General features: G+C 39.0%; 4 protein-coding genes across 6 annotated transcripts; 3 read left to right on the top strand and 1 right to left on the bottom strand.

The window, feature by feature from the left end:
- The first annotated feature begins 84 nt into the window (after positions 1-84).
- Positions 85-15549, top strand: BicD (protein bicaudal D). 2 transcript variants are annotated; one of them, XR_010653538.2, is made up of 8 exons: positions 85-1127; positions 11784-12149; positions 12215-12352; positions 12467-13317; positions 13383-13600; positions 13656-13910; positions 14033-14348; positions 14529-15549. XR_010653538.2 is itself a non-coding variant. In XM_017089014.4 (8 exons), the coding sequence occupies exons 1-8, from the start codon at positions 894-896 to the stop codon at positions 14644-14646; spliced, it is 2355 nt and encodes a 784-aa protein (XP_016944503.1). In that variant the 5' UTR covers positions 85-893; the 3' UTR covers positions 14647-15549. The 2 variants fall into 2 exon arrangements, 1 of the variants encoding a protein (XP_016944503.1); XM_017089014.4 differs by having other exon boundaries at positions 14033-14207.
- Positions 15550-17213: 1664 nt separating this feature from the next.
- Positions 17214-23471, bottom strand: LOC108021692 (filamin A-interacting protein 1-like). The gene is made up of 4 exons (XM_017090517.4): positions 23067-23471; positions 22791-23000; positions 22178-22467; positions 17214-17555 (listed from the first exon to the last, which is right to left on the bottom strand). Exons 1-4 carry the CDS (start codon positions 23448-23450, stop codon positions 17273-17275), a joined length of 1167 nt encoding a protein of 388 aa, XP_016946006.3. The 5' UTR covers positions 23451-23471; the 3' UTR covers positions 17214-17272.
- LOC108021691 (phenoloxidase-activating factor 2) lies at positions 17822-19156 on the top strand. Its single transcript, XM_017090516.4, has 2 exons — positions 17822-18049; positions 18105-19156. Exons 1-2 carry the CDS (start codon positions 17855-17857, stop codon positions 18951-18953), a joined length of 1044 nt encoding a protein of 347 aa, XP_016946005.3. The 5' UTR covers positions 17822-17854; the 3' UTR covers positions 18954-19156.
- SPH93 (Serine protease homolog 93) lies at positions 19754-21712 on the top strand. 2 transcript variants are annotated; one of them, XM_070996125.1, is made up of 3 exons: positions 19755-19956; positions 20017-20344; positions 20810-21712. In XM_070996125.1, the coding sequence occupies exons 1-3, from the start codon at positions 19786-19788 to the stop codon at positions 21661-21663; spliced, it is 1353 nt and encodes a 450-aa protein (XP_070852226.1). In that variant the 5' UTR covers positions 19755-19785; the 3' UTR covers positions 21664-21712. The 2 variants fall into 2 exon arrangements, with proteins under 2 accessions (XP_016946003.3, XP_070852226.1); XM_017090514.4 differs by having other exon boundaries at positions 19754-19956; positions 20017-21712.
- Positions 23472-24757: the final 1286 nt, after the last annotated feature.

Raw genomic sequence — 24757 nt, 5'->3', positions numbered from 1 at the left:
GTTTATGTCTCGGATGAAGGCATTTTTTAGGGCTTTCATTGTGTCTTCTTTAACCACAGCATTTTCGAAACTTTCGAGTGCGGTCGCACTCAAATTCCGTCACAAACATTGCCAAGAATCGACGTGATTGCGGATTAAATTTTTGTTTTTGCACTTGCTTGAAAATTTCGCCTCCATCGAAAGACCGATTAAAACTAATAACTCAACCGTCAGCGCCGCAATTGTGCAACGAAAATACGCCAAAGGCTGGCGACAAGGGGAAAGCGCAGGGAAAATGGGAAAAACTCCCACTTCGCCAGCGAACGAAAGGAAAGGGGAAATTGTGTGATGTCATTTTGACTGTTTCTTTTCGAGTTAATTGAAACAACTTCCTGTGCTGCAATTTTGATTTTCTGCTGCCAACTGTTTTTTAAGCGCCACTGTGTGCGTGTGGGAGTGCGCTAGTGTGTGTGTGTGATTTACATATATTTATAGTTGTGCAAAATTATTTGCCGTTAAAAGCACACGGTTAATTGGCCATTAAGTGCTGTTTAATTTAGTAATTTTTGCGGGCTGAGGAGAGAAAAAGAGCAGAAAATCTACACGAATACGAATACCATTCCTAACACACACACACACGGAAAAGAGAAAAGGTGAAACGCACGCACACTACGAAAAGCACACCGCGAGTGGAGTTGTGTGTGAGTGGGGTTCCGATAAAAAACACACAAAAATACAACAAAAAATACGTACGACATAAACAAATCGACTTCTATCGATTTCCCTCCAAATTAAAAAAGTATCGAAAAGATTCCGCCCAGGACAGAAACAACGAGCAAAACCTGCCACGCCCACGGGCAGCTGTACCGTCCACCACCCCCAACTCCCCCCACTTCAAGGGATATCCATCCATCATGTCCAGTCCCAGCAGCACGGATAATGGCTCGTCGCAGGCCCAATCAGTGCAGGATCTGCAAATGGAGGTGGAGCGCCTCACCCGCGAACTGGACCAGGTATCCTCGGCCAGCGCTCAGTCCGCCCAGTATGGACTGTCCCTGTTGGAGGAGAAGTCCGCCCTGCAGCACAAGTGCGAGGAGCTGGAGACGCTCTACGACAACACGCGCCACGAACTGGACATCACACAGGAGGTGAGTTCATCCATAAGGATATTGCCTACCTAGGATGGGGCTTATAAGTTGGGACAAGTTGATCTAGCCAGGGATTTTTAATTATTATTTTTAGTTAGGTACAATTTAGGTGTAATAATACGGGTAGTTTGAACCGTTGTCTTTGAAGAAGATATTTTAAAAACAATAGATTATAATGCTAACAATTTGTTACTTATATGAATAACCTTCTACCGATCTAGCTAGGGGGTTTCAGATATCTATATTATTTTAGGTACGCTTTTTAGTTAAAATAATACATTTAAACTGTTCTCTACTAAAAGGATTTTTTAAAAAAACATAATATTTATATTTATTATAATATTTATTAATTGTAACTTACAGGAGCAAACCTTTTATCTTGTAAGGGTCTTTCATTTAATATTTTCATTTTAGGTACATTTTTAAGAGACATTTCTACATGTACTTTTAACTGTTGTCTGTAACGGTTTTTGGAAAAACATAATATATTTATTTTATAAATCTAATCTAAGGCTATGAATTTTACTCTTTACCAATATCTTTTAATTTATCAGAAACTTTTTAAAACTTTTTTCCACCTTAACTACGTACAAAAATTACAATGTATCGTATTTTATTACTGTTCATCACCAGATTTTTAAAGGGGTATTTGTATAATTTTTAATAACCGTAATGACCAGTAACTGATTTTATTTCGAGCCATTTTCTTTAACTATATTAGATGCTCGGAGTTTAAGAACTCAACTTAAAAGGATTACAAATGAAAGGTTATTTTACCTAGAAACGATAAAAACGTTACTTTCTTCAAAGATGTTTTGATAAATCTAATAAGTTTGAGTTGAAACTACTCGCTAGTAAAGTAAATATATTCTAAAACTGAACAAATTTTAATATTCATATGGGAAATTCCTGTTAAAAATAGTAATCTCTGTTCAAAACTTAATTAAAGTTTTATTTGTATATTATAGTTTTTTAGAAATAAATATAAATATAGAAACGAACATATAAAAGTGTTCGACAGTATGATTTCCATCTGTGTAAATTTTCTAAACGGATCGTAGTCCCTCCCAACTGGACTTCACTGTGGCTAAGTTTACTGATCTGTTTCCAAGCAGTCGGCGCTTATCGCCCAACTAGCCCACACTCGTACTCACACACCTTTGGACACACACCCACAAAGACAAAGAAAACCTTTCCACAATCGCCATCAATTTGTCTTGCTGGCAAATTAACTCGCTCACCTGTTGGCCAGTTCTACCAGTGCGGCTCTCTCTAAACGTCTCTTCCGCTCTCTCCAAAGTCTGGTGCCTGGTCTAGCAGAAATAATTGCGATCTGCTCCCTGATCATGGAATCCGAAACTGACCATATGGTCACGTGCTGTTTGTATACGGATAAATACAGTGGATCGTCTATAAGAGAGACCATCTGTCGAGCACAAAAATTAATAAAACCCTTTTGGTGAAATCTTATACCACATCTTAAGTCTTCAAATCGAATTTGTTACCATATGCCATTGGAAATGTTAGTTATTCTCACTGAACTATTTAAAAATCTTAAAAGATGTATTTTTTGTTTTTGTTTTACAATAATTACATATGCATTTTTTTTTCTTGTGACTTAGTTTTCTAATTTAATTCTTTTGAATGGCTTTATTTTTAACCATATCACCCGATTTGACGGCCATCGTGAAATGAAAAGTTTGATTTTAAATATTGATTAGATAAACTTTATTTATAGGGTAATCGAAGCTAGCGTTAGTCATAGACTGTTTCTATTTTTTTGGATTTCCCTGTTCCCTTTCTATGACTCTCATTGTTTTCCCTGTTCTTTTTCTTACCCCACCGATCTCGCTCAATTTGTCTCGGACTTAAACAAAACATTGTTTTGGCTCAATAGCCCCTGCAGCTTTTAGTTGGCCAATTGCAACATGGCCAATCCGCTTTTGCCATTTCGTTTTGCACCTTTCTTCAGCGCCTCATAGACCCTCTTCCCTTTTCCACCCATTACCACAATCCCTCTTTTTACTACCCTTTCCTTTCCAATTAGTCCTCGCCATCGCCTGGCATTTCCGCTGGAATTCCACCGGCCTCGGATTCCTGGGCCTCGAAAGGGAAAAGTTGTGTCCTTTGCTTGGTGAAAATCAAATTGGGGAAACAGTCCATAATCATTCTGCCGTCTATTACCATTTCTTGTTCAGAATTTTTTTTATTGTTAACCAACTTCTTTTTACTTTGTTCGGCTGGTAATTAAAATGGTTGCCAAAGTAAAGTTGTGTTAGTCAAATTTTGGCTAAAGGAGCGTTTCCGTTTCCGGAAATGTTTGAGAGTTTTTGTTAAATGGTTATTATATTTAACTCATGTTTTAGATAATAAGGTTTAAGCTTGTTTATAAAGGTTGACTAAGTGCAGTTCATTAAAATAAAACCAGTACTGTTTTCATATTGATCACCTTTTTAACAAACAACTGATAATATAAACGGATTATATAGCATTTTGTTGGTACTTGTACTCCTAAATACTTTTAAGTTGCATAGTCAGCTAGTCACTTTTAGTAAAATTATTCATTTTTGTTTTTATTTTTCCATAAGATTACCTGGTTTTATTAATAAGTATGCTTCAGTTAAACATTTTTGCTTAAATATTATAATATTTCACCTCAATCTAAACTAATTTTTCAGATAATAAACTTAAAAACTAGCAAAAGCGTAGTCCATTTAAAAAATTTTTTTTAATAAATACGTGGATTGTATTGCATTCTGCTGACTATAGCTCTGGTACTTCTAAACACTTAGTTCCTGTTTATTTAGCCAGTATATTTATTTTCAACATCACAAATAAGATAAATATAATCACTGGTTTTATTTACCCAAAACATTACACGGTGTTATAAATAATTATGCTTCAGTTTGACATTTCACAAGTCAAAGGGTTGAAAGTTCTGGAATTAAACCCAGCGAGGGCGTTAACACCTGCCTATGTACATACCCAGCCGGAAACACCTTTTTACAAATAGGCCTACGTATTACGCATATATATTCATGCATTTCTATGCGAGTGGAACAAAAAGCCTGCCAATTAATTGTTGGACAGGTGGCGGTGCACTTGTGCCCCGCTTGATAGTTTCCAGCTTGTTGGATTTGAACTCAACTGAACTTTTACGAGAACACAAAAAGAGTGCGAGACCAAAAGTACACTCCACCCGCCCACACACACACACATTTTTAATGGATGCTTAAAATTAAAAAAAATTTTTGCAACGTCGTCGACAACGTCACTGCGGGCATTTTGTGTCCCCCCAAAACAGCAGCTCAGCAAACAGTGTAAAAAGGGGTGGTTAAACGGGGGGTGAAAGGGGTTTCGGTGCGACGGAGGCACATATTTCCACTTGTAATCAAGATATCAGCCGTGGGCGAACCCAGCATAAAATGACATAAATCAACGGGGACGGCAGCAAAAGAGGGCAAAGTTTCCTTTCCGTCTTCGCTTGAAAATTAGCTTACTGAAATTAATCGTATATTTTTCCAACACCCCGAGGCGTGAATTTTCCCATCGACTGGGTTTTAATGCAATAGAATTTCGATTATGCTAGAGCCAGGGGTTAATTCATAAAATGTTTGCATCAGTAGTTAAATTAAATTATTGAAGGAGTGAACAATTTGTGTTAAACATGGCAATAAATGGTGTACTATTAGGGTATTGTTTTTCAAACCCTATAGTTTAGTTGAAGTAAACTTTAGTCAAAACTAATAAAATGTGTAGATACAAAATAAATTTTTAAATAATGTTATTTATGATGATTATTATATTGTAATTAAATTAAAATGAAATTCTTATTTTCAATATCTTATTAATATAAGTAATAAATTATTACTATTTTTCTAAGGAGTAAGGTATTCTAATTTAAAGGGTTATTATTCCAATCATAATATTCCAAAAATATTGATTCAAAATACATTTTTAAAAAATGTTGTTGCCAAAGATAATGATTTTTTAAATTTGTAATTAAATTCAACTTCATATATAATTAATAAACCTAACAAGTTATTACTATTTTTGTAAGGAATAAGAAATTCATATTTAAAGGAACATTATTCCATTTCTTACCTAATTATCTATATTTTTAGTATAGTTATTAACTTGGAAACTTTTCCTACTATTCATCAAAATTTAAGTATAAACAAGTCTTACAAATTAAATTGAGAATTACTTTTGGTTCCATCACTGTGACTGCAAATTGGCAACTGCAGAACCGCAAAACAAATATTTACCCAATTTTCGGGACGTCAGGCGGGCGGTCGAAACTGTCAGCCGCATTTGGCAATTTATTCAGTTAGCTGAATGAGAGTTAGTGCATCAATGGGGGGCAGGAGGAGGATAGGGGCAGGAAAACTCGTTGTTGTTAGGACGATTGTAACTGCGGCAATTAAAAGGCCCCGAAACAAGGACCATAAAACGAACGATGGACGCAGTGGAACAACACATGTACGCCCTATATGGGCGATGTCGTCCTGTTTTGTCCCACATGCGAATCGGTTTTGGGTGTGGGTGTTGGGTGTTGGCCATATATCATGGCTGACATCGCGCCACCACCAAGGACATCCCGTCGTCCAGCGGTCACATTCCGGTGTCCTGCGTAGTTTGGCATTCTGTGGCCGCCTGACTTTGCTACTTTCCACCCCAAAAAGTTTTTAACACAAATTTAATAATTAATGGCAGTATTTGTCGAGGTTGTTGGGGAATGAGGTTAAAGAAATTTATCAAAGTTGGTAGAGGGAATTTTAAAAATTCATGAATTGTTCTTTTGATAAATGTTTAATTTAGTTTGTTACTACTAAAAACTTAAAACGACCAATCAATATTTTTGAATATATAATAAAACAGTTAATTTTCCTTGAACTATACATAGGCATAATAATCTAGTACAATAGTAGTATCCAATATCTTAAATTATTCAAGATGAATTTTAAAAATGTATGAATTGTTCTTTAAATAAATGTTGAATTTAATGTATTATTATTAAAAACTTAAAACGATCATTCAAAGCATTTGAATACAAAATCAAACAGTTCATTTCCGTAAACTATACATAGGTTCAATAATCTACTACAGAAATAGTATTCAGTATTCTGAATTATTCAAGAGGAAATTTTAAAAATTCATGCATTTTTCTTTAAAGAAATTTTTAATTTAATTAAACTAAACCAATTTATAATAAATAGTATCCAGTTTCTTGAATTATTCAAGAAGGATTTTAAAAAGTTCTTGAAATGTTCTTAAATTGGATGTTTATCTTAATTTATTATTTTTAATTTACATTTAACTATCATTCAAAATATTTGAATACAGTATAAAACAGTTAATTTTCCTTGAACTATAGGTACATAGGTAGAATAATCCGCTACATATCATCCTCTATCTCAAACAATTCAAGATAATCAAAGCAATAATATAAATCCACCAACACTTAGCTCAAATGCCCTCTTAATTTATGGTTCTGTGAGTCCTGCCAACTGTTTATCCTTTCCAAATCCAAGCCCGACAATAACAATTAGAATAACAGCAGCTACATCAAAGCCAGATCTAAACGATGCGACGGGAAAAGGAACAAAAAAATGATAATGATTTGACACTGATGTTCTGTTCTTTTTGGCACAAATTGCAATTCTATGGCAATCAAACTGGCAGATGGGGCAGGAGCAACAACTCCCGGCCAGGAACAACTGCAACAGCCACAGGGACGTGGGTTAAGAGGGCCTGGCAAGGGTTAAATGCGGCGCTTGAGCACTGACAAAACATGTTTCCGTCGCTGTCTGGCCCGACTTAAAAAGGAAATGAGTGGGGAAAAAGTTTAGTATTTCCCGCCAACTGAAGCCATCTCCACCCGCTTTTCCTCCTTCTCCGTGTTTTCCCCCAATGAATTGCCAGCAATGAAAATGTAAATGCACACAGACTTGTACTTTTGTGACGATGATGGGAGCGAAAATCTGGGCAAGGATGCTGGGGCAACTGTTGTGACAATTGCAGTTTTCCAGCTGGGAACTGTCGTCCTGCATAATGACGGTGCAATTTATTTGCGTAAACTTTCTGGGCCCAGCCAAAGTCTCTCTGGGGAATTGGAACTCTGCCAGATGCAATGAGCTCGCAAAAGGATGAACCGCCACACCATCGACACGTCCTGGAAAGCGCTTCATGACTATTGGCTGTTAAATGCACTTGAGATATTTGCCCAGGATATATGGCGGTGTGCATTATGCAACACATCCACGGACACTCGCAGCATGAGCAAATTGTTATTATTTCTTTTTATATCTCCGCGCTTTCAAGGATTTCCCATGGCCCGCTGCGTACATTTCGCATTTCCTGGCGATGTTTGCAAGCGTTATTATGTAGCCTGTTTACTTTTTGTGGAATATTTCAGAGGGATTCCGCTGCTTACTGCTTATTTGCTTTTTATCAGCATTAAGTGTAAAATTAAAGAGCTATCTACCTGTAAAATCTGATAAATTCGTCAGTAAAAGGCGTCCTTATATAAGTATTATTTGGGATATTTAATGATTATAATAACAATAAATTATTACATATCCTAAAAATATCCTAAATACCCAGTCTTTAAAACGTTGTATTTTAGTTTATAATAAACGTTTTACGATATTTTATTATTTATTATTATTATAACCATTAAATAATAACAAGATATAACATATCCTAAAAATCCTAATAAACGTTTTAGAATATTTTATAATTTATTATTATTATAACCATTAAATAATCATTAAATAAAAAATAAATAATAATATCCTAAAATGTTTATTATAAGCTAAAATACATTTTAGTATATGTTATAATGTATTAATATTATACCAATTAAATAATCATGTAACCATTAAATAACATCCTAAAATGTTTATTGTAAACTAAAATACAAAGTTTTCAAAACTGGGTTCCTCAACTTTTAAGCAAGGCTTTAAATATTTTCAAACCCAACTAGAGCTATATTATTTACAATACGTTTTTATGACCAAGCCGGATTAAACCCCTTTTTAAAATTCCATTCCATTGTTAGCATACTCACGGGTATGGTTATTTTTAACTAGATTTCCTTTGTATCCTGTTAGTGCGAAATGCAAAGGGTATTTATTTCAGTTTTTCTTTTTTTTGCCAGCATATTCGGTGGATTCCCATTTCGTTAAGAGCGTAATTTGAGTCCTTTTGTGACAGCTTCCATGCTAAAAATTTCCGCTGCGTCAACGTTTGCACGCACACAGGTTTTCCCGTTTTTCCGCCTGCAGTTTTTCTCGCCGCTTTTCTGGTCGCCGTTTCTTTTGTCGTTTTAGGCGACATTTCAAATTCAGCGCGAGTGTCAAGCTCGTGCATTGACATGATGGCCACAAATGCGGCGTTCTCACATTTTCCATTTCCCATTTCCTATTCTCTCTTTTCGGCTCTCATTGTTCGTTTGTGTGATGGGTTCAAAATTGTGCACAGCCTACAAAAGGGGTGCAGTCAAAAAAAAGGGATTTCATAACACTGGTCAGTTAATGTTTAGAGTTTACATAACACTGGTTACTTGTATAGTAAAAAGTTGATACTATAATGTTTTTAGAAAATTTTTGAATCGATTTTTTAAATTCTTTACCTACAAACTTAAAAAAGATTTGAAAAAAATTTTTTTTTTACTGGTGAAATTTTTTTTTTAATTTTAATTTACTTATTCAAGTATGTAATGCATTTTTATGTGTCATAATGTAAAAATAAAAGTGATAACTTTATTATTTATTGGATTTTTAAAAAAAACATCTCAGAAATGTATCATTTTCCAAAATTTTCTTTCTGTGCACCTGGTTATTATTGCATTTGCAGGCTGTTTCACATTTAAATTTGCCTGTGTTCCATAAGAGTGAAGCTGCCAGTTAACGAACTGGGCGTGGTGCCGCCCTCGCACTCGCCCTCGTCGGCAAAATCTGTTCAGTCATTCATGGCATACTTTATCAGCTTTGGGGAGTAACCAGCGGGAAACCAGACCGAACCACCCACTTTTGCGACCAGGAGGAAATTGTTATTGTCGCCCCTCGCCGTTGCTGTTGTTGTTTATATTGTGGTTTGGCCACCTAAGTGCTCTCACTCACACAGTGCGCTCCAAAATTCTGCTCATCGGTGTCATAATGTGGGCAATCTGCTCTATTTTTAGTGGCCCCGACCAGGAGGAGTTTCATTGCAGTCATCCGGAGAACTGATGGCAACAGCTGCTGCGAGCAGTCCACCCATATTTGCCTCTGCACAGGGAGAAAATAGTTTACTAGGTATTTTTACATGTATTGTATTGGAAATGTGCCAGTTCTCACTTCAGAATTGAAGTAGGTTTTAAAAAACGTTTAAAACAGAACTGGATTAAAAAAAAAATTTCTTATAATAATATTTTTAATAATGATAGGTATTCATATTTTTTATCTGTGTATATTCAGATACCTATCCTATACTGCCCACTCTGTTTAGGCAATTTAGGCACATTCTAATCACAACCACGGCAGCACTGTGAAGCAATCCTACAGATAGAAAGTGCGGTTGGGTGGTTAGAATAGGGGGTTGCTAAGTGGGTGTGGGGGGAACAGACCCAGATGTCTGGCCTATGGCAAGTGTAGTGCGGTTGCTCTGCTCTTGTCTGGCCTCTGTGAACTGTGTTAATATTTACCCAAGTTAATTAAAAATCTTTTCTAATTTGCATAAAGTTTATGCCGTCATTTGTTTGCGGCATGTTGCCCGATAGATGGCGTCACTGAACAAACTGGGGCACTGAGATAAAATATGTTTGATTCAAAGAAATTTAAATCCTTTTTTTTCATTGGATAAACATTTTATAAAGCTATCATTATCAATATTTATTTAATTATTTACCATGATAGACATTTTATTGTTTTGATACTATTAACTTTTAAATCAAAGTTTATTCATATCTGTTTATAAATCATTTAATATGCTTGATAAGTTTTTAATCTGTAAGATGAACAGAATTATGGAAAATGTTCTATATGATCATCAAACAATGTGCGAAAATCCTTTACATAAATGTTAGTTTGATCATATGAAAATCGGATTAAACACGAGTAGCTTTAGATAACCGCCCTGGAACGCTTTTATAAGCCGCCCCCAGTATAGAACCTTTGTTTTATGATTATCTCACAGTGACTCTTCCGCCCATCTCCCCGTCTCTCTTTGGCCCTTCTTGTCGGTCTCTTTCTAATTTAAGAGGTGCCTTGCAATTTAGTTGCATGAATGTGTGACAGCTGCTTTAGGCATCTGAAATTCCATCCGAGACTTTGGACCCGCCTTGGCCTTTTGTTTGCTTTCTCTTTTAGTACAGCCCACCCGCTCCTCTTCTTCTTCGGATTACACTAATTAACGAAATGCACTTGGCTTAAAGTGGGTTGGATGGGGGGGGGGGGCTTTTTGGGTTTACTCTGTGCTATGTGCGATTGTCAAATTGAGATTGCTAAAACAACAAGAACGGCGTTGGCTGACGTCGCCCAACGATAATTATATGGGTGGAAAAGGCTAGGAATGAAAGGAGTAAAGGGGCTTAAGAGGGGAAAAGGGTTGAAAAGGCGCTTATCAAGGGGTTAAGGATGCGGCGTAGAAACTGAGACTCATTTGTTTGCCGCCTGCTAATTACACGGCATTTAAGAGAAATCCGCCAGAGAAAAGTTTTTCACAGAAATGAATGCAGTTTTCTTTTGGCCAAATCCCTGAATCGTGGCCATTCCACTTTACTACTTGAGATTTCAGTTTGGGTACGGTTTTGATGATGATGATGACGGCGATGGTGATGGTGGAACTTGTGAAGCACGTACTCCAAATGGCCCCATTCGAAAAACGCCAGACGAGCGCCACCGTTAGGGGTTGAGATTTCAATTAAAGCCGCCACAGGATTATATGTGCCTCATATTTAACCCCCACTAACCGTCCACTCCTGCTGACTGTCCATATGGACAGGGTCTCCAGCGCCCAGTTAAGGGCTTGGCCCGGCCCCATAAACATTCTGTATTCGTGTTTACCTCTGCTGGTGGCTGGTGGCTTTTAATCCTGGGTGTGTCCCTGGCCGCCGTTAACCTTTATGTGGTCTTGGGCGGTTTTAACACGACCAACAGTGAAATAGTCGCAATTAACAAAATCCAATAATTGCAGACCAACGCATCTGCTATTCCCATTGGTACGTGTTGACCACTGGGATGTCTGAACGAAGGATAAAGAGGGTCGCTCCCTAATGAAATATAATTGCTAGCCATAGCAATTAATATCTTTTTGTTTAAAATATAAGTATACTTTTATTGGTTGATTCTTACAATTTTTTCCCCAAATGCACCAAATGACTCTAAGCACTCAACCATATCTTCTCCACACCGTTTTACCCTCTCCCGAAGCATTCCCAGATATGAAACTTAATGAAAAATAAAACCCAGTAAAATGCAGGGGGCGTCATCAGCAGAGGAAGCAGCAAAAAGGGCTCCCTAGTGGCCAACGCCCCCAAGTGGGACATGCAAATGACTGCAATAAAATCGCGGGCATTCGGTGGGCAGGCAGGAAACTTTTATGATTACTTTGCTTTCCGCACACTTACTCACGCCCTCGTTATTTAACTTTTTTGTTTTTTAATTTTTCTAGGCTCTGACGAAGTTTCAAACCTCACAGAAAGTGACCAACAAGACGGGCATCGAACAGGAGGACGCCCTGCTGAACGAATCGGCTGCAAGGGAGACATCGCTCAATCTCCAGATTTTTGATTTGGAAAACGAGCTCAAACAGCTGCGCCATGAGTTGGAAAGGGTTCGCAACGAGCGCGACAGGATGCTGCAGGAGAACTCCGATTTCGGGCGGGACAAGAGCGACAACGAGGCAGATCGCCTGCGTCTTAAGTCCGAGCTGAAGGACCTCAAGTTCCGCGAGACGCGAATGCTCAGCGAGTACTCGGAACTGGAGGAGGAGAACATATCGCTGCAGAAGCAGGTCTCCAACCTGCGCAGCTCGCAGGTCAGTCTAACACTCAATTCATCGAAAAGAAAATAAATTAATCATTTATCATTGTAATTTTCTAGGTTGAATTTGAAGGTGCCAAACATGAGATCCGTCGTCTCACTGAAGAAGTTGAGCTTTTGAATCAACAGGTCGATGAGCTGGCGAATCTCAAGAAGATTGCTGAGAAGCAAATGGAGGAGGCGCTAGAGGCTCTGCAGGTTAGTATACTTTATTAAAATATTGTATATATGAAAAGCTACGGCTATCAAAAGATAAACTTTATGCGTTCTCACAATACATTCTAATATGTTTTTTATCCAATTTTATTTTAGGGTGAACGCGAGGCCAAGTATGCTTTGAAGAAGGAGCTGGATGGTCACTTGAACCGCGAGTCCATGTACCACATCAGCAATCTGGCCTACAGCATACGCAGCAACATGGAGGACAACGCCAGCAACAACTCGGATGGTGAGGAAGAGAATCTTGCTCTGAAGCGCCTGGAGGCTGACCTGAGCACCGAACTAAAATCCCCCGACGGCACCAAGTGCGATCTCTTCTCGGAGATTCATCTCAACGAATTAAAGAAATTGGAGAAGCAGCTGGAGAGCATGGAAAGCGAGAAGACCCATCTAACGGCCAATTTAAGGGAGGCGCAGACGAGTCTGGACAAGTCACAAAACGAGCTGCAGAACTTTATGTCTCGATTGGCCCTTCTTGCGGCCCATGTCGATGCTCTGGTCCAGCTCAAAAAGCAGATCGACGTTAAGGAGCAGGGCAAGGATAGCGACCAGAAGAAGGATGAGCTTGAGCAGCAACTGCGGGCTCTGATCTCGCAGTACGCCAACTGGTTCACGCTCTCAGCCAAGGAGATCGATGGCCTTAAGACTGACATTGCCGAGCTGCAGAAGGGCCTCAACTACACGGACGCCACCACTACGCTGCGCAACGAGGTGACCAACCTGAAGAACAAGCTTCTGGCCACGGAGCAAAAGTCACTGGACTTGCAGAGCGACGTTCAAACCCTCACGCACATCTCGCAGAATGCTGGCCAAAGTCTGGGCTCAGCCCGCAGTACTTTGGTGGCCTTAAGCGACGATCTGGCCCAGCTGTATCACCTAGTGTGCACCGTCAATGGAGAAACGCCAACACGTGTCCTGCTTGATCACAAGAGCGATGATATGAGGTAATTCCACATTGTCTTGTTTAACTACGGATTACTAATCTAGTCTCTTATCCGTTGCATTATAGTTTCGAAAACGATTCATTGACTGCCATCCAGTCGCAATTCAAATCGGATGTTTTTATTGCCAAGCCCCAGATCGTCGAAGATCTGCAAGGCTTGGCTGACTCCGTGGAGATCAAGAAGTACGTGGACACAGTCAGCGACCAAATCAAGTATTTGAAGACAGCTGTGGAGCATACCATCGATCTGAACAAACACAAAGTGCGCTCCGAGGGTGGCGATGGTAGGTTGATACTGTAAAGCAACCGTAAGTTTTTTTTAATTTGAATATATTTTAGCTCTGGAGAAGGTCAATACCGAGGAGATGGAGGAACTGCAGGAGCAGATAGTCAAGCTGAAGAGTCTGCTGTCCGTGAAGCGCGAACAGATCGGAACTCTGCGCAACGTGCTCAAGTCAAACAAACAAACCGCCGAGGTGGCTCTCACCAATCTCAAGTCCAAGTACGAGAACGAGAAGATCATTGTCAGCGACACCATGTCCAAGCTGCGTAACGAGCTCAGGCTTCTTAAGGAGGATGCAGCCACTTTCTCAAGTAAGCAACTAAAAGAGATGAGATTTGCAGATTAACCTAGTTCGCTATTATGCAGAAAATATTTTTATTTAATAGATTGCCTATCATTATTGTATTTACTTACACCTAATCTAAATTTTTAGGTCTGCGTGCCATGTTCGCCGCTCGCTGCGAGGAGTATGTAACCCAGGTGGATGATCTCAACCGCCAGCTGGAGGCTGCAGAGGAGGAGAAGAAGACTCTTAACCAGTTACTGCGCTTGGCTGTCCAGCAGAAGCTGGCACTGACCCAGCGCCTAGAGGAGATGGAAATGGATCGGTGGGTGCACTTGGGTCGTTAAAAGTCAGCTGCATCACCAACCACCCCCGTCACAAGCAAACACATATTCATACCTTTTTCGATTAGGGCTCCTCATTTCCCTGTCTTGTCCCTGAAATTCCTTTGAGAGTCCAGCAATTGGTAAGCCCCTGCAAGTGGCAGAAAATTTGTTGCATGCCCGCCTGCCTGCTAACCTGCTGCTGGAATCCGCCTAACCTCATGAGAAACCGCTGTGCGCTGATCAATAGTTTACAATATTTGAGCTTGATCCATTAAATGTCGATGGCCAACTAACAATTATCCTGTATTCACTCCCAACAGCGAAATGCGACACGTCCGCCGCCCGATGCCCGCCCAGCGAGGCACCAGCGGCAAGTCCTCCTTCAGCACGAGGCCTTCGAGCAGGAATCCAGCGAGCAGCAACGCCAACCCATTCTAACATAAGATCAGCGTGCAGCGTAAACTTCTGGCTTTGGTTTATACTTTGCTTAAGTTGTAATTTCGTTGGAGTTCCTGCGGAAAGAGAGGGGGAGAGATACCCACAATCACAAGATATACTGCAAACGTATTTTAGAACGAAGCTATATCCATGCTCTATCCAACTACTATAACTATGTTTGTTTGTATTGTATTTGTATTTATTGAAAGTTTAGTTAGATGAAAGTTTTGTGTTAGACAAGGAAGCAGCAAACGGTTATTAACGGTTAGTTACTTAAACGTCCAATTAATTTAATTAAAACAACATTAAGGAAAAGATTAAATAATAACGTAACGAAATGTATTTTTCTACAAACGAATGACGTACTTTGAATGCGTCGTAATTTGGTTTGATCTGAGTTTTGTTAACTTTCGCGTTGATTATTTGATTTTTGTTACAACGCTGTGCGCAAGCGAAAAAGATTGACAAACTTAAGCGGTAAATAAGTTGAAGTTGAACAAAAGATATTGATATTGGCAAGTGAACCATGTATTAATTGGCCAGCCCGATAACCGAGAGTATTTTTCCACGGCCCAGTTCAAACTAAGTGGCCCCTAATGTACGTAAAGAACAAGAGACCAGATTTTGGGTCGAAATGTATATTAACGATGGCATGCAGCCATTGAACATAGAGTAGCAAAAGGCTACGTCTCAAAGACGATTCTGAATGATGACGACTTTTGTATTTATTAAACGGCATTTGGCCGTCTTGAAGTGAAGAAATTGTAGGAAATTAATTATAATTTGCAATGGAGAAAAAAAAACTAAGTTTTTGCGGTTTATTTAGCAATAATTGCAGACATAACTTATGATTTGTGCATTATAATTTAATACAATTAATAAATTGCAACACAAAAATATTAAGCGAGAAAGGGTTTTAATTTGTATTTATTTCTTATCATTTAAGATTAAAAGTGGGAATCCCGTTCAATGCCTTACAAAATTAATTGTTTTAACACAGTAAAGAATAAAAAATTTGAACGGGAATTTATTTTAAGAATTCTTATTTCATCAGCAAGGATACCATTATGTTTTGCCTAGGTCAAACAGCCTTGATAGGAAGCATTGTTTAAATAAGAAATAACTAACTATGGTGATTACCAGCAGCTTAACCAACATACAAATAGCAAGACAAGCGTTAAAGTTTAAATAGATATTATTACCGTAGCTAATTGAACACGAAAGTAGTGATTACAGCCAGAGCACCTTCTGTAGTAGTATTTAAATTACTTCACCTCCGAACCCCTAAAGAAACAGAAACTCTGAACCTGGTTGCTTGCTTTTTGGGTTATTGATGTTTTCGTTGTCAATCGGAAGAGATCGATGTTCTACATAAAATTTATATATACAAGATCGTATATTGTGTAAATTACCGAGCCATTAAATTGAATTTATATTAAAATAAACACAGATATACACACAGAGACACACATGCTGATACACACAACGTCCATTCATGCATTCACATATAAAACTCGTTGGAGTTGCCTAAAGAAATTATGCAGTACGCCAGGACAGCAAGGAGAAGCACTCTAATTAATTGTAAATATATTTATATACACATTGAAGTTGATAGATATTTCGAATGTGAAACAAGCGAACAAAACAAAATGCATACATATTTCAAAATGATTTTATTGTAATTTTTACCGTCCCTTTTTGCGAACGAACAAAAATACAAAGTCTATTTACGCAACTCACTGAACCAATAACGAACGAATGAAACAATTCACTTTAAGTTTCGTGTCCAAGCAAAAGTCCGAGATCACATTCAACTTATACATCGATCCAACAAGCCAAAATATTTATAGCCAATATGCATACTACATAAATCATAAAATTAACTCGAGACCAGAGTACTTCATTAGAGATTATTGATAACCAAACCGAATAAAGTGGAGGCAAAACAAAAAGCAAATAGTTTTCTATTTCCCGAAAGAAAAAAATGAATGTAAGAGTAAAGCAATTGAATTTAAGATTTGAAGGATATTTAATGTAAGTTTTATGATAAATTGCCGGCAAACTGCAATAACTTTGCATGTGGTAACTGTGGACATATGAAAATGCAACCGAGTGTGCAATGGATAACCCAGAATATAAATTATACAAAATACTTAATGCAAAATATGTGAAAATAAACAAATTAGCAGACATGGGTGCAGTTTATTTCTACCTTTATTAACATGTGCGTTGATAATATTTTATTTTGTATTTGTAAGTCTTTCTAATATTTTTATGATTTAGATCCAGATCCCATTTTGTTGTTGTCAGAAAACGGAGTTCAATTTGTTTGGGTTTAAAAATTCCAATTAAGTTTCGAATTCGAAACACCAAAATAAATTAATCTTATGCAATGATTTAAAAGCAAGTCTACAATCTTAAAGTAATTATAATAAAATAATTGTTAAGCTATAATTTTTAAATCTCACCATTTCAAATCATTATTACAAATATTTCTCTTTTATATTAACATTTAAACTGCAAAGTGGATTCTGTGGAAGTAATATTATCGTTGAAATATTCATATGTTGAGTGTACGAAGCATTTATTTATAATTTTAATTTAATATTATTTACTTTCGTTAAAACTATTTCTGGCTGTGGCGGGTCACTGGCATTCCGGGCAGCAGGTACAAACAGAACATACACATCACGTTAGAGGAGTATCGGCGAATCTTGACCCACAGTTGGCTTCCCTGGAGGGGGGCGACCACATGGTTATGGAGGCGTCTGAGACTTAGGCGGCTACTGGACTCCCCGAGGACGCTAAAGAAACTGGTGCGGGATTGGCTTAGTTCCTGGCGCAATTCCGTGATTTGGGCTGTCATCCGTACTGCACTTTCTCGCAGTTTTTCCAGTTCACCAGTTTGCCTAAGATCGAAATGAAAAAGAATTGATTAGGTTTTTCCGCTATGGGCTTAGATTACAGATAACAGTAACCATAAATTCGTGTTTTGGAGCGATTTGCTTCGTTATCAAATAATTTAAAAACATTTATTTATTTAATTTTATATAAAAAATATTTTCATACGAATAGATGATGCCGATTTGGTAATGCCGTTCAAAAACTACATACATGTTTATATATGTTTAGCCTGATAAGAAGCAATCGTATAAACAGCGGAAAGCCCATTCTGGATTTCAGTCAATCTAAATCTTTTCAAGCAATCATGGAACGATTCTGGGCAGTACAAGTTCTTCTTTTGGCTTGCCTGATTTTAGGCGAAGCCTGTTCTTACTGCGTTCCAAGGGAAGAGTGCCAAAAAGAAATTTCATCATCTTTCTATCCTTGTTCTATATCTGAAGTCTGTTGTGAAGTTATTCGTTCCGATTCGCAGGAAACGGTTACAGGGTATGGGGGAAAAGTAAGTATGCAATGGAATTTTCGACCAGTTTTTAACTATTTTTGATTATTTGCAGAGACCCGAAAAAGAATTCCCAAACGTTGATATTACCCCTTGGCCACCTAAAAAAAGCAATCCGCCACCAGCTGGTACACAAGTGCAGGGCATGAGTAACCCAAACGGATTGGGTATTACGAAATATGTTACCGATGGACAATCGAAGCCTGGCCAATATCCTTGGGTGGTGGCTTTGTTCAACGGAAGTCAGTACTTTGCGGGCGGATCCCTGATCTCCGCAGGAGTTGTGCTAACAGCAGCCCACCGCGTGTCGTTTTTGGAGACCGAACAAATTTTTGTCAGAGCTGGCGTATGGAACTTAGAACCCACAACGAATCCCTTTGCGTCTTATGTCCGCGGTGTGAAGAGGATCGAGAGCCACGATCACTTTGATTATGCAAGTGGGGCCAATGACTTGGCGCTTCTCTTCCTTAAAACCCCGTTCGAGTTAGAGGGACACATCAGAACTATCAGGTTGCCATTCGCAAATAAAGCCATCGAAGGACTTTGCTGCACATTGGCCGGTTGGGAATGGCCAGCAAAGGATCAAGGCTCTTCGAGCATTATGAAGAAAGTGGAACTACGCATTTTGGGCAGAAATACATGTCAGAATGAGTTGAGAAGGACCATAGACATGGGAAACAGTTATACTCTGCCCCAGAGTCTCATTTGCACCAGAGGTGTGGCTGGTGTCAGCTTGGCTGCAGGATCTCCCTTGTTCTGTTCCATCGATGAAAAAAATCCACATATCTACGAGCAGATTGGCATCGTGTCCTGGGGCAAGGATTGTGGCCAGAGCGGTGTTCTCGAAGCCTATACCGATGTTTTTATGTTCATGGAGTGGATAACAAGCCGTATAGGGACGTGAATGAATTTATGCATTAACACCATTTAAATGTTTTCAGGACCCTAAAAAACGTTTTGGGACAAACTGAAAAATCCCAAAAATCTTGTGTATAAATGTTTAAGGAACTTTTGGATTTTAACTAACGAGGTGTCATGCGACGCAAATTTTTAGTAAGAATACAACTTGGCTAATAAACTGGGCGTTTGTAACCAACAATCCCAACACATCTTTATTTTTTCTTTGCAGTTTTACTACTTTCTCTTCCAAAACAAATAAGTTTTTAAAGTCATTGTATGCAATCCTTTAAGTTTGTGCATTACATTTTGATTGGTATATCTCTGGGATCACAGCAAGTTTTTGTTTCTTCATGTATATATAGTAGTCGCCTTTGTACACTCTACAGAGATAACTTTTCTTTAATGTCGACCATTTTTATTGGTGTGTAGGTACACTGGCGGAATGAAAAAATCAATAAAAAATATATTCAAATTAACTTTTAGTTAATGATCTATATTGACGTATTTTGAAAAACCCAAATTTCGGAAATGGCAAGGCAAAAATAAAGTTATGTTTTTGACCCAGAGATAAGGTACAGCGTGATATTTTAAATGATTTGCATATATAATTCTGAAGAATATTGCTCCACCAATTCGTCCTCCTAAGTATACATATGTATACATATATTTTTTTGTTTTAAAAAATAAAATTTTATTGTGGTACGCAAATTGATTACGGGTTCCTAAGAAAAATGCATGTTTTACACACATAAGTTGACGACTGATAAGGGTAGAGTTCCGAGGGTATAAAAGAATAAGCACTCGGACTGCCTGCCAATCACTCTGGTGAAGTCAGCATGAGGCGTTACTGGGCAATCGGAGCTCTTCTCTTGGGCAGCCTTCTTATGGGCAATGCCTGTAATTATCGCTGTGCTCCTCGGGAACATTGTGAGGAAGAGGCACCTATATTCGATTACCGGTCAAACAATTGCGTCTCCCCTGACATCTGCTGTGGAATCATGCGACAGGTAAGTTATTAAAAATGATTTAAGTGTGACTTATAGTTCAGTGTTTTTGATTACTCGCAGAATTTTTTTGCACTACCACCCAATTCGTACCCGACAAGGCCAGACCCACCAGCTTCATATGGTCAAATGGGCCAGAGTGGTACTCCATCAACTCGGAGACCAGCCACAATTCTACCAAATGGCCCTCATGATCGTTTTCCAGGTTCAAACGGTGTAAAAGACTCTTACGGTGGTGCTAATCCATCACCGGGTGGCGGAAGCGCACCAAGTGATACGAATGGAAGTAGCTCTTACCCCAGTGGACCCCAAAATCATGTACCCGGACAATATAGCCCAGGAGGAAGGGATCCAACAATCCCCGGTGGTACCTCACAACCTCCGATGACAGGTGTTGGATCCCAAAATCCTGTACCCGGAAAATATAGCCCAGGAGGAAGGTACCCCACAATCCTCGGTGGTACCTCACAACGCCCTATGGCAGGTGTAGGATCCCAAAATCCTGTACCCGGACAATATAGCCCAGGAGGAAGGGACCCGACAATCCCTGGTGGTACCTCACAACCACAGATGACAGGTGTTGGATCCCAAAATCCTGTACCCGGACAATATAGCCCAGGAGGAAAGGACCCAACAATCCCTGGTGGTACCTCACAACCACCGATGACAGGTGTTGGATCCCAAAATCCTGTACCCGGACAATATAGCCCAGGAGGAAGGGACCCAACAATCCGTGGTGATAACTCACAACCTCCGATGACAGGTGTTGGATCCCAAAATCCTGTACCCGGACAATATAGCCCAGGAGGAAGGGAACCCACAATCCCTGGTGGTACCTCACAACCTCCGATGACAGGTGCTGGATCCCAAAATTATGCTGAAGGAGTTGAACAGGGACAACAGTGCGGGATGAGCAATGCAAATGGCTTGCAGCATTTCGAAGGAGATTCCACGGAAACCGCAAAGCCTGGACAGTATCCTTGGGCTGTGGCTCTGATCCACGAGAAAAAGTACTTGGCGGGCGGATCCTTGATTCGCCCAGGAGTTGTCCTAACAGCAGCTCACCGAGTGGTGGACAAGAATGCAGCCAAAATTGTGGTCAGGGCTGGCGACTGGGACTTGGGGATCAATAACGAGCAGTTTAAAGTCGAGCAACGCGAAGTTGTAAGAATCAAGATCCATGAAGAATTCCAGTTTTCATCAGGTGCCAACAACTTGGCGCTTCTGTTCTTGAAATCGGATTTCCAGATGTCTGACAACATCAGAACTATCTGTTTGCCTAACCTAAGAAAAACATTTGAAAGGCGTCGCTGCATAGTTGCCGGTTGGGGAAAGATACATTTCCAGGATAAAAGCTTCTCCACCATTCTGAAGAAAGTTGAGTTGCCCATGGTGGACAAAAGGACATGTCAGAATCAACTGAGGCAAACCAAACTGGGACCGAACTATCAGCTTCCTGAAAGCCTGATTTGCGCCGGAGGCGAACTTAACCGGGATGCCTGCTACGGAGATGGCGGTTCTGCCCTCTTCTGCTCCGTTGGAGGTGAGAACTCAGGTGTCTTCGAGCAGGCCGGCATCGTGAACTGGGGCATCGAGTGTGGACAGCAGGACGTCCCCGGAACCTATACAGATGTGGCTATGTTCAGGTATTGGATTGAAGAGAACCTGCTGCCCTTCCGGTACAGGATGGGGGAAAACCCCCTTCATTAGGTACTTGGCAGTGTACTTTATGCGCAAATAAAAAAATTCGGCACCGAGATCTTCTTTGGTTTCATTTTAATTTTTATAATCCGAAACATTATATTTTTGTAGAATTTCTTTTTCCGTTGGTTTCTTGTTTTTTATTAATATATAAAAATATAACATAAAAACCTAGTCTTTTTTTAATATAGTCTATCTAAGGAACGCGGTCTGACAAGCGGAAATCTCGATAGCCTTTAACCTAAGAAATTCCTTGTTATTAAAGCGCTATCAACATCGGAAATCCCACAAGTACACACAGAAAAAAAACAGCCAGATTGCGGACAACACATGAAAGCTCGATCATAAAAGTGTACCAGATATGTAGAGTAGATTTTCTATCGAATATGGGCAGTTGAGAAACATTTTAGATCTAATATTGAACGATTGCTAGCGAAAAGGGACTTCATAATTTCAAAAACTATTCAATCTTGATGATTTCAATCTTCAGGATTTCAATATAGTATAGTACTAATAAACTTACTCTTTGATGGCTAGCAGTCTCTCCTCCAGTGCGGAGATGTCCCCCCTCTGATTCCGAATTTTTTCCTCCTTCTGAACCAGTTTGCGGTGGTACCAGTCCCTCACCTGGTGGTACTTGGCCTCCCTGCTCTCTGCCAGGACAACTTCCTTGATGAGCAGTTCAAGTTCTCGCTGCATTTGCTTGCTGGTTCGCTGCTCATCCGTCAGTTGTCTTTGCAGATTGGATTGCTCCATGTGGGCGGTGGACAGCAACTTCTGGGTCCGGCTCGACATTTCTTCCAGCTCATCGTACTGTTAGAGGGGTATTTTTTTTATTTCGAAATTTTTTTCAACTACAATACAATTTTATTGTTTTTGCTATAAAGTGAATTATTAACATTATCATTTAAACTTTACTTTAAAGCCTTAAGGTTCGAGCGTTTTAAGGTAATAATATTAAACACATTCCCCAAACAGTCGGACAAGTTTTTGAATTTGACATAGTATCAATCAAACTAATTTAAAACGGTCCAATAACTAAGCTAATATAAGGGTATAATTTAAATGTCTATTATAAAGTAGGTACCCATGTAGTGTTATTTCTATTCGTTTTAAGGAATAAGGATCGTACTTACCTTCTGTGAGCGTTGTTCCAGATCCGATTGCAACTGAATTTTCTCGGTTGTGAGGTTACGGACCGAGGAGGCTAGTGATTCGCAGGAGGATCGCACCTGGTCGATACTCATCTCGGATTGCTTTAGCTGCATTTGCAGTTCCCGGTTCCTTTTTTGCTCCACTCGCATCAAAGTGCCATAAACGTGCAGTTCGTTCTTGGACTTCATGGACTTTTAATAAAAACGGTAGGATCTAAATAAAATACAGATAAGGTTTCCAGGCTCTAAACTACCTACACTGCATTGAAGACGCTGAACCACCTCCTGAAGTTCACGAACCTCCTTTCGCCGTTGACGCCACGTGTGCAACATCACCGTGGTAAAGACCCTCAAGCTGGCATCGGTTTTCCGCTGATTCCAGAGTTCCGGTTGCGATAGCAACATCTGCTGACGATCCATTGAATCATCCGTTTCTGGGCAGGAGCTCTTTTCGCAGGGGCAATGCAACGTTTTTTCTTCCTGACCCTCCATTTTATGCAACAGTATGTTAAAGTGTAAAAATAACTTGAATTTTATCGACTTGCTTTTGTTAAAAAGCTTTAAAAATATAGCTAAAAAAAAATGTACTTTAAATTCCTTACTGAATATTTTGGCAATTCGAAAAAAGGTCTGACATATCATGAAGTTTTAATCAATGCCACCTCAGTATACCAAAAATTAAATCTTTCGTTTTCTTGGTTCTTTCGCAACAAATACCCGGAATTGGCCAAGGTCATCGGGGGTTAACTGGCGATTTGCACGCACACCGACTAGTTCTCAAGGTTTTATTTGGGTAGGTATTCTTTGTTAAACCGTATTCACAACTTTTAAAGACCCTTCAATTGTTAACATTCTCCTTGTTTTAATTATTTGCTTATTTCAGTTTTATTTCAATTTTGGGTGGTATTAAAGATTATAATAAGAAGCCATTTTAATAAGGAGTGGCCAACTAGAATCGTGTGTTATTTCGGAACTATATTTATAAAATAGTTCATTTTATAGGTACATAGAAATAAATCAGATGATTGTCCAAAATAACTTAATGTTCGAATAGAAACCAATTCCTAGAGGTCTTAATTAAGAACTAATACTAAAAACTAAAATGAAATATTATGAGTGGCAGATAAGGTTTATTTATGTTCTTTTGACACTTTTAACATGAAAAAAACAATGTTAGTTCTAAGAAGTTTGACTTTATCAATACATTTTTAAGTATTCATTGTACATCTGTGTTTGCATATGTATAAATTATTATCACTTCCGGGAACAGTTTGAAGGCGCTTAAAAATCGTTACTGACCGGCTAAAATAATTATGTGCTTGATAGACGTTCAGGCTACCAAAACTTGTACAAGGTCATCGAAGCAGAGGCATGGTCAGGAGAAAACTAAAAAAGGGGTAAGTGGAAAAGGTAGTCTTTCTAAAAAAATTAGAAAATAAAAACAATTTTGAATAGATATAGTTAAAGTTACAGGGGTAAATATTTTCCCAATAAAATTTATAACGTGCCGCTTTTACCTTCACATTGAATTGAGGTCCTAATATTATAGGGTTAGTTGCCCTACCGCTGTCAAGGACACGTGTCACAGGAAGTTCAAAGAGTTTAAGGCGAAAGCCCGACAACCGGAAAAATCAATAATGTCGTATACCCGGGGTACATGAAAACAACTGCCCCAGCACGTGTCAGCTTATAAGGGGGGCAGGATCCATCCCCATTAAAATTACCACGCGGTACTGGACGAATATCGCGTGATTTTCATGGAAAACCCTTTGCAATTGGCTGTCGGCTTTTTTGAGAGTGAGAGTTTTTCCACCATTGTTTGATCAATGTCTGGACTCCATTAACCGGGTTGTTGTTTCTCGTTCGTGCTATCAAGACATTGTGAGTTGACTTAGTCCCACAATACCCACTCCTGTTTCTTGACTGGCAATTGTTGTGAAATTTCAATA

Source organism: Drosophila suzukii, chromosome 2L (assembly GCF_043229965.1).
Source record: "Drosophila suzukii chromosome 2L, CBGP_Dsuzu_IsoJpt1.0, whole genome shotgun sequence".
Taxonomy (NCBI): domain Eukaryota; kingdom Metazoa; phylum Arthropoda; class Insecta; order Diptera; family Drosophilidae; genus Drosophila; species Drosophila suzukii.
This window is presented reverse-complemented; position numbering and strand designations above follow the sequence as displayed.

Bases quoted from the DNA above. Each gene is read 5' to 3' on its own strand.
- BicD (XM_017089014.4), top strand. From the start codon at position 894: ATGTCCAGTCCCAGCAGCACGGATAATGGCTCGTCGCAGGCCCAATCA. The intron at 1,128-11,783 runs GTGAGTTCATCC...TAATTTTTCTAG, and splicing joins AACTGGACATCACACAGGAG to GCTCTGACGAAGTTTCAAAC. The intron at 12,353-12,466 runs GTTAGTATACTT...ATTTTATTTTAG, and splicing joins AGGCGCTAGAGGCTCTGCAG to GGTGAACGCGAGGCCAAGTA.
- LOC108021692 (XM_017090517.4), bottom strand. From the start codon at position 23,450: ATGATATGTCAGACCTTTTTTCGAATTGCCAAAATATTCAGTAAGGAA. The intron at 23,001-23,066 runs GTAGGTAGTTTA...TTTTATTAAAAG, and splicing joins TTCAGCGTCTTCAATGCAGT to TCCATGAAGTCCAAGAACGA. The intron at 17,556-22,177 runs GTAAGTTTATTA...TTTCGATCTTAG, and splicing joins AGACTGCTAGCCATCAAAGA to GCAAACTGGTGAACTGGAAA.
- SPH93 (XM_017090514.4), top strand. From the start codon at position 19,786: ATGAGGCGTTACTGGGCAATCGGAGCTCTTCTCTTGGGCAGCCTTCTT. The intron at 19,957-20,016 runs GTAAGTTATTAA...GATTACTCGCAG, and splicing joins GCTGTGGAATCATGCGACAG to AATTTTTTTGCACTACCACC.
- LOC108021691 (XM_017090516.4), top strand. From the start codon at position 17,855: ATGGAACGATTCTGGGCAGTACAAGTTCTTCTTTTGGCTTGCCTGATT. The intron at 18,050-18,104 runs GTAAGTATGCAA...GATTATTTGCAG, and splicing joins TTACAGGGTATGGGGGAAAA to AGACCCGAAAAAGAATTCCC.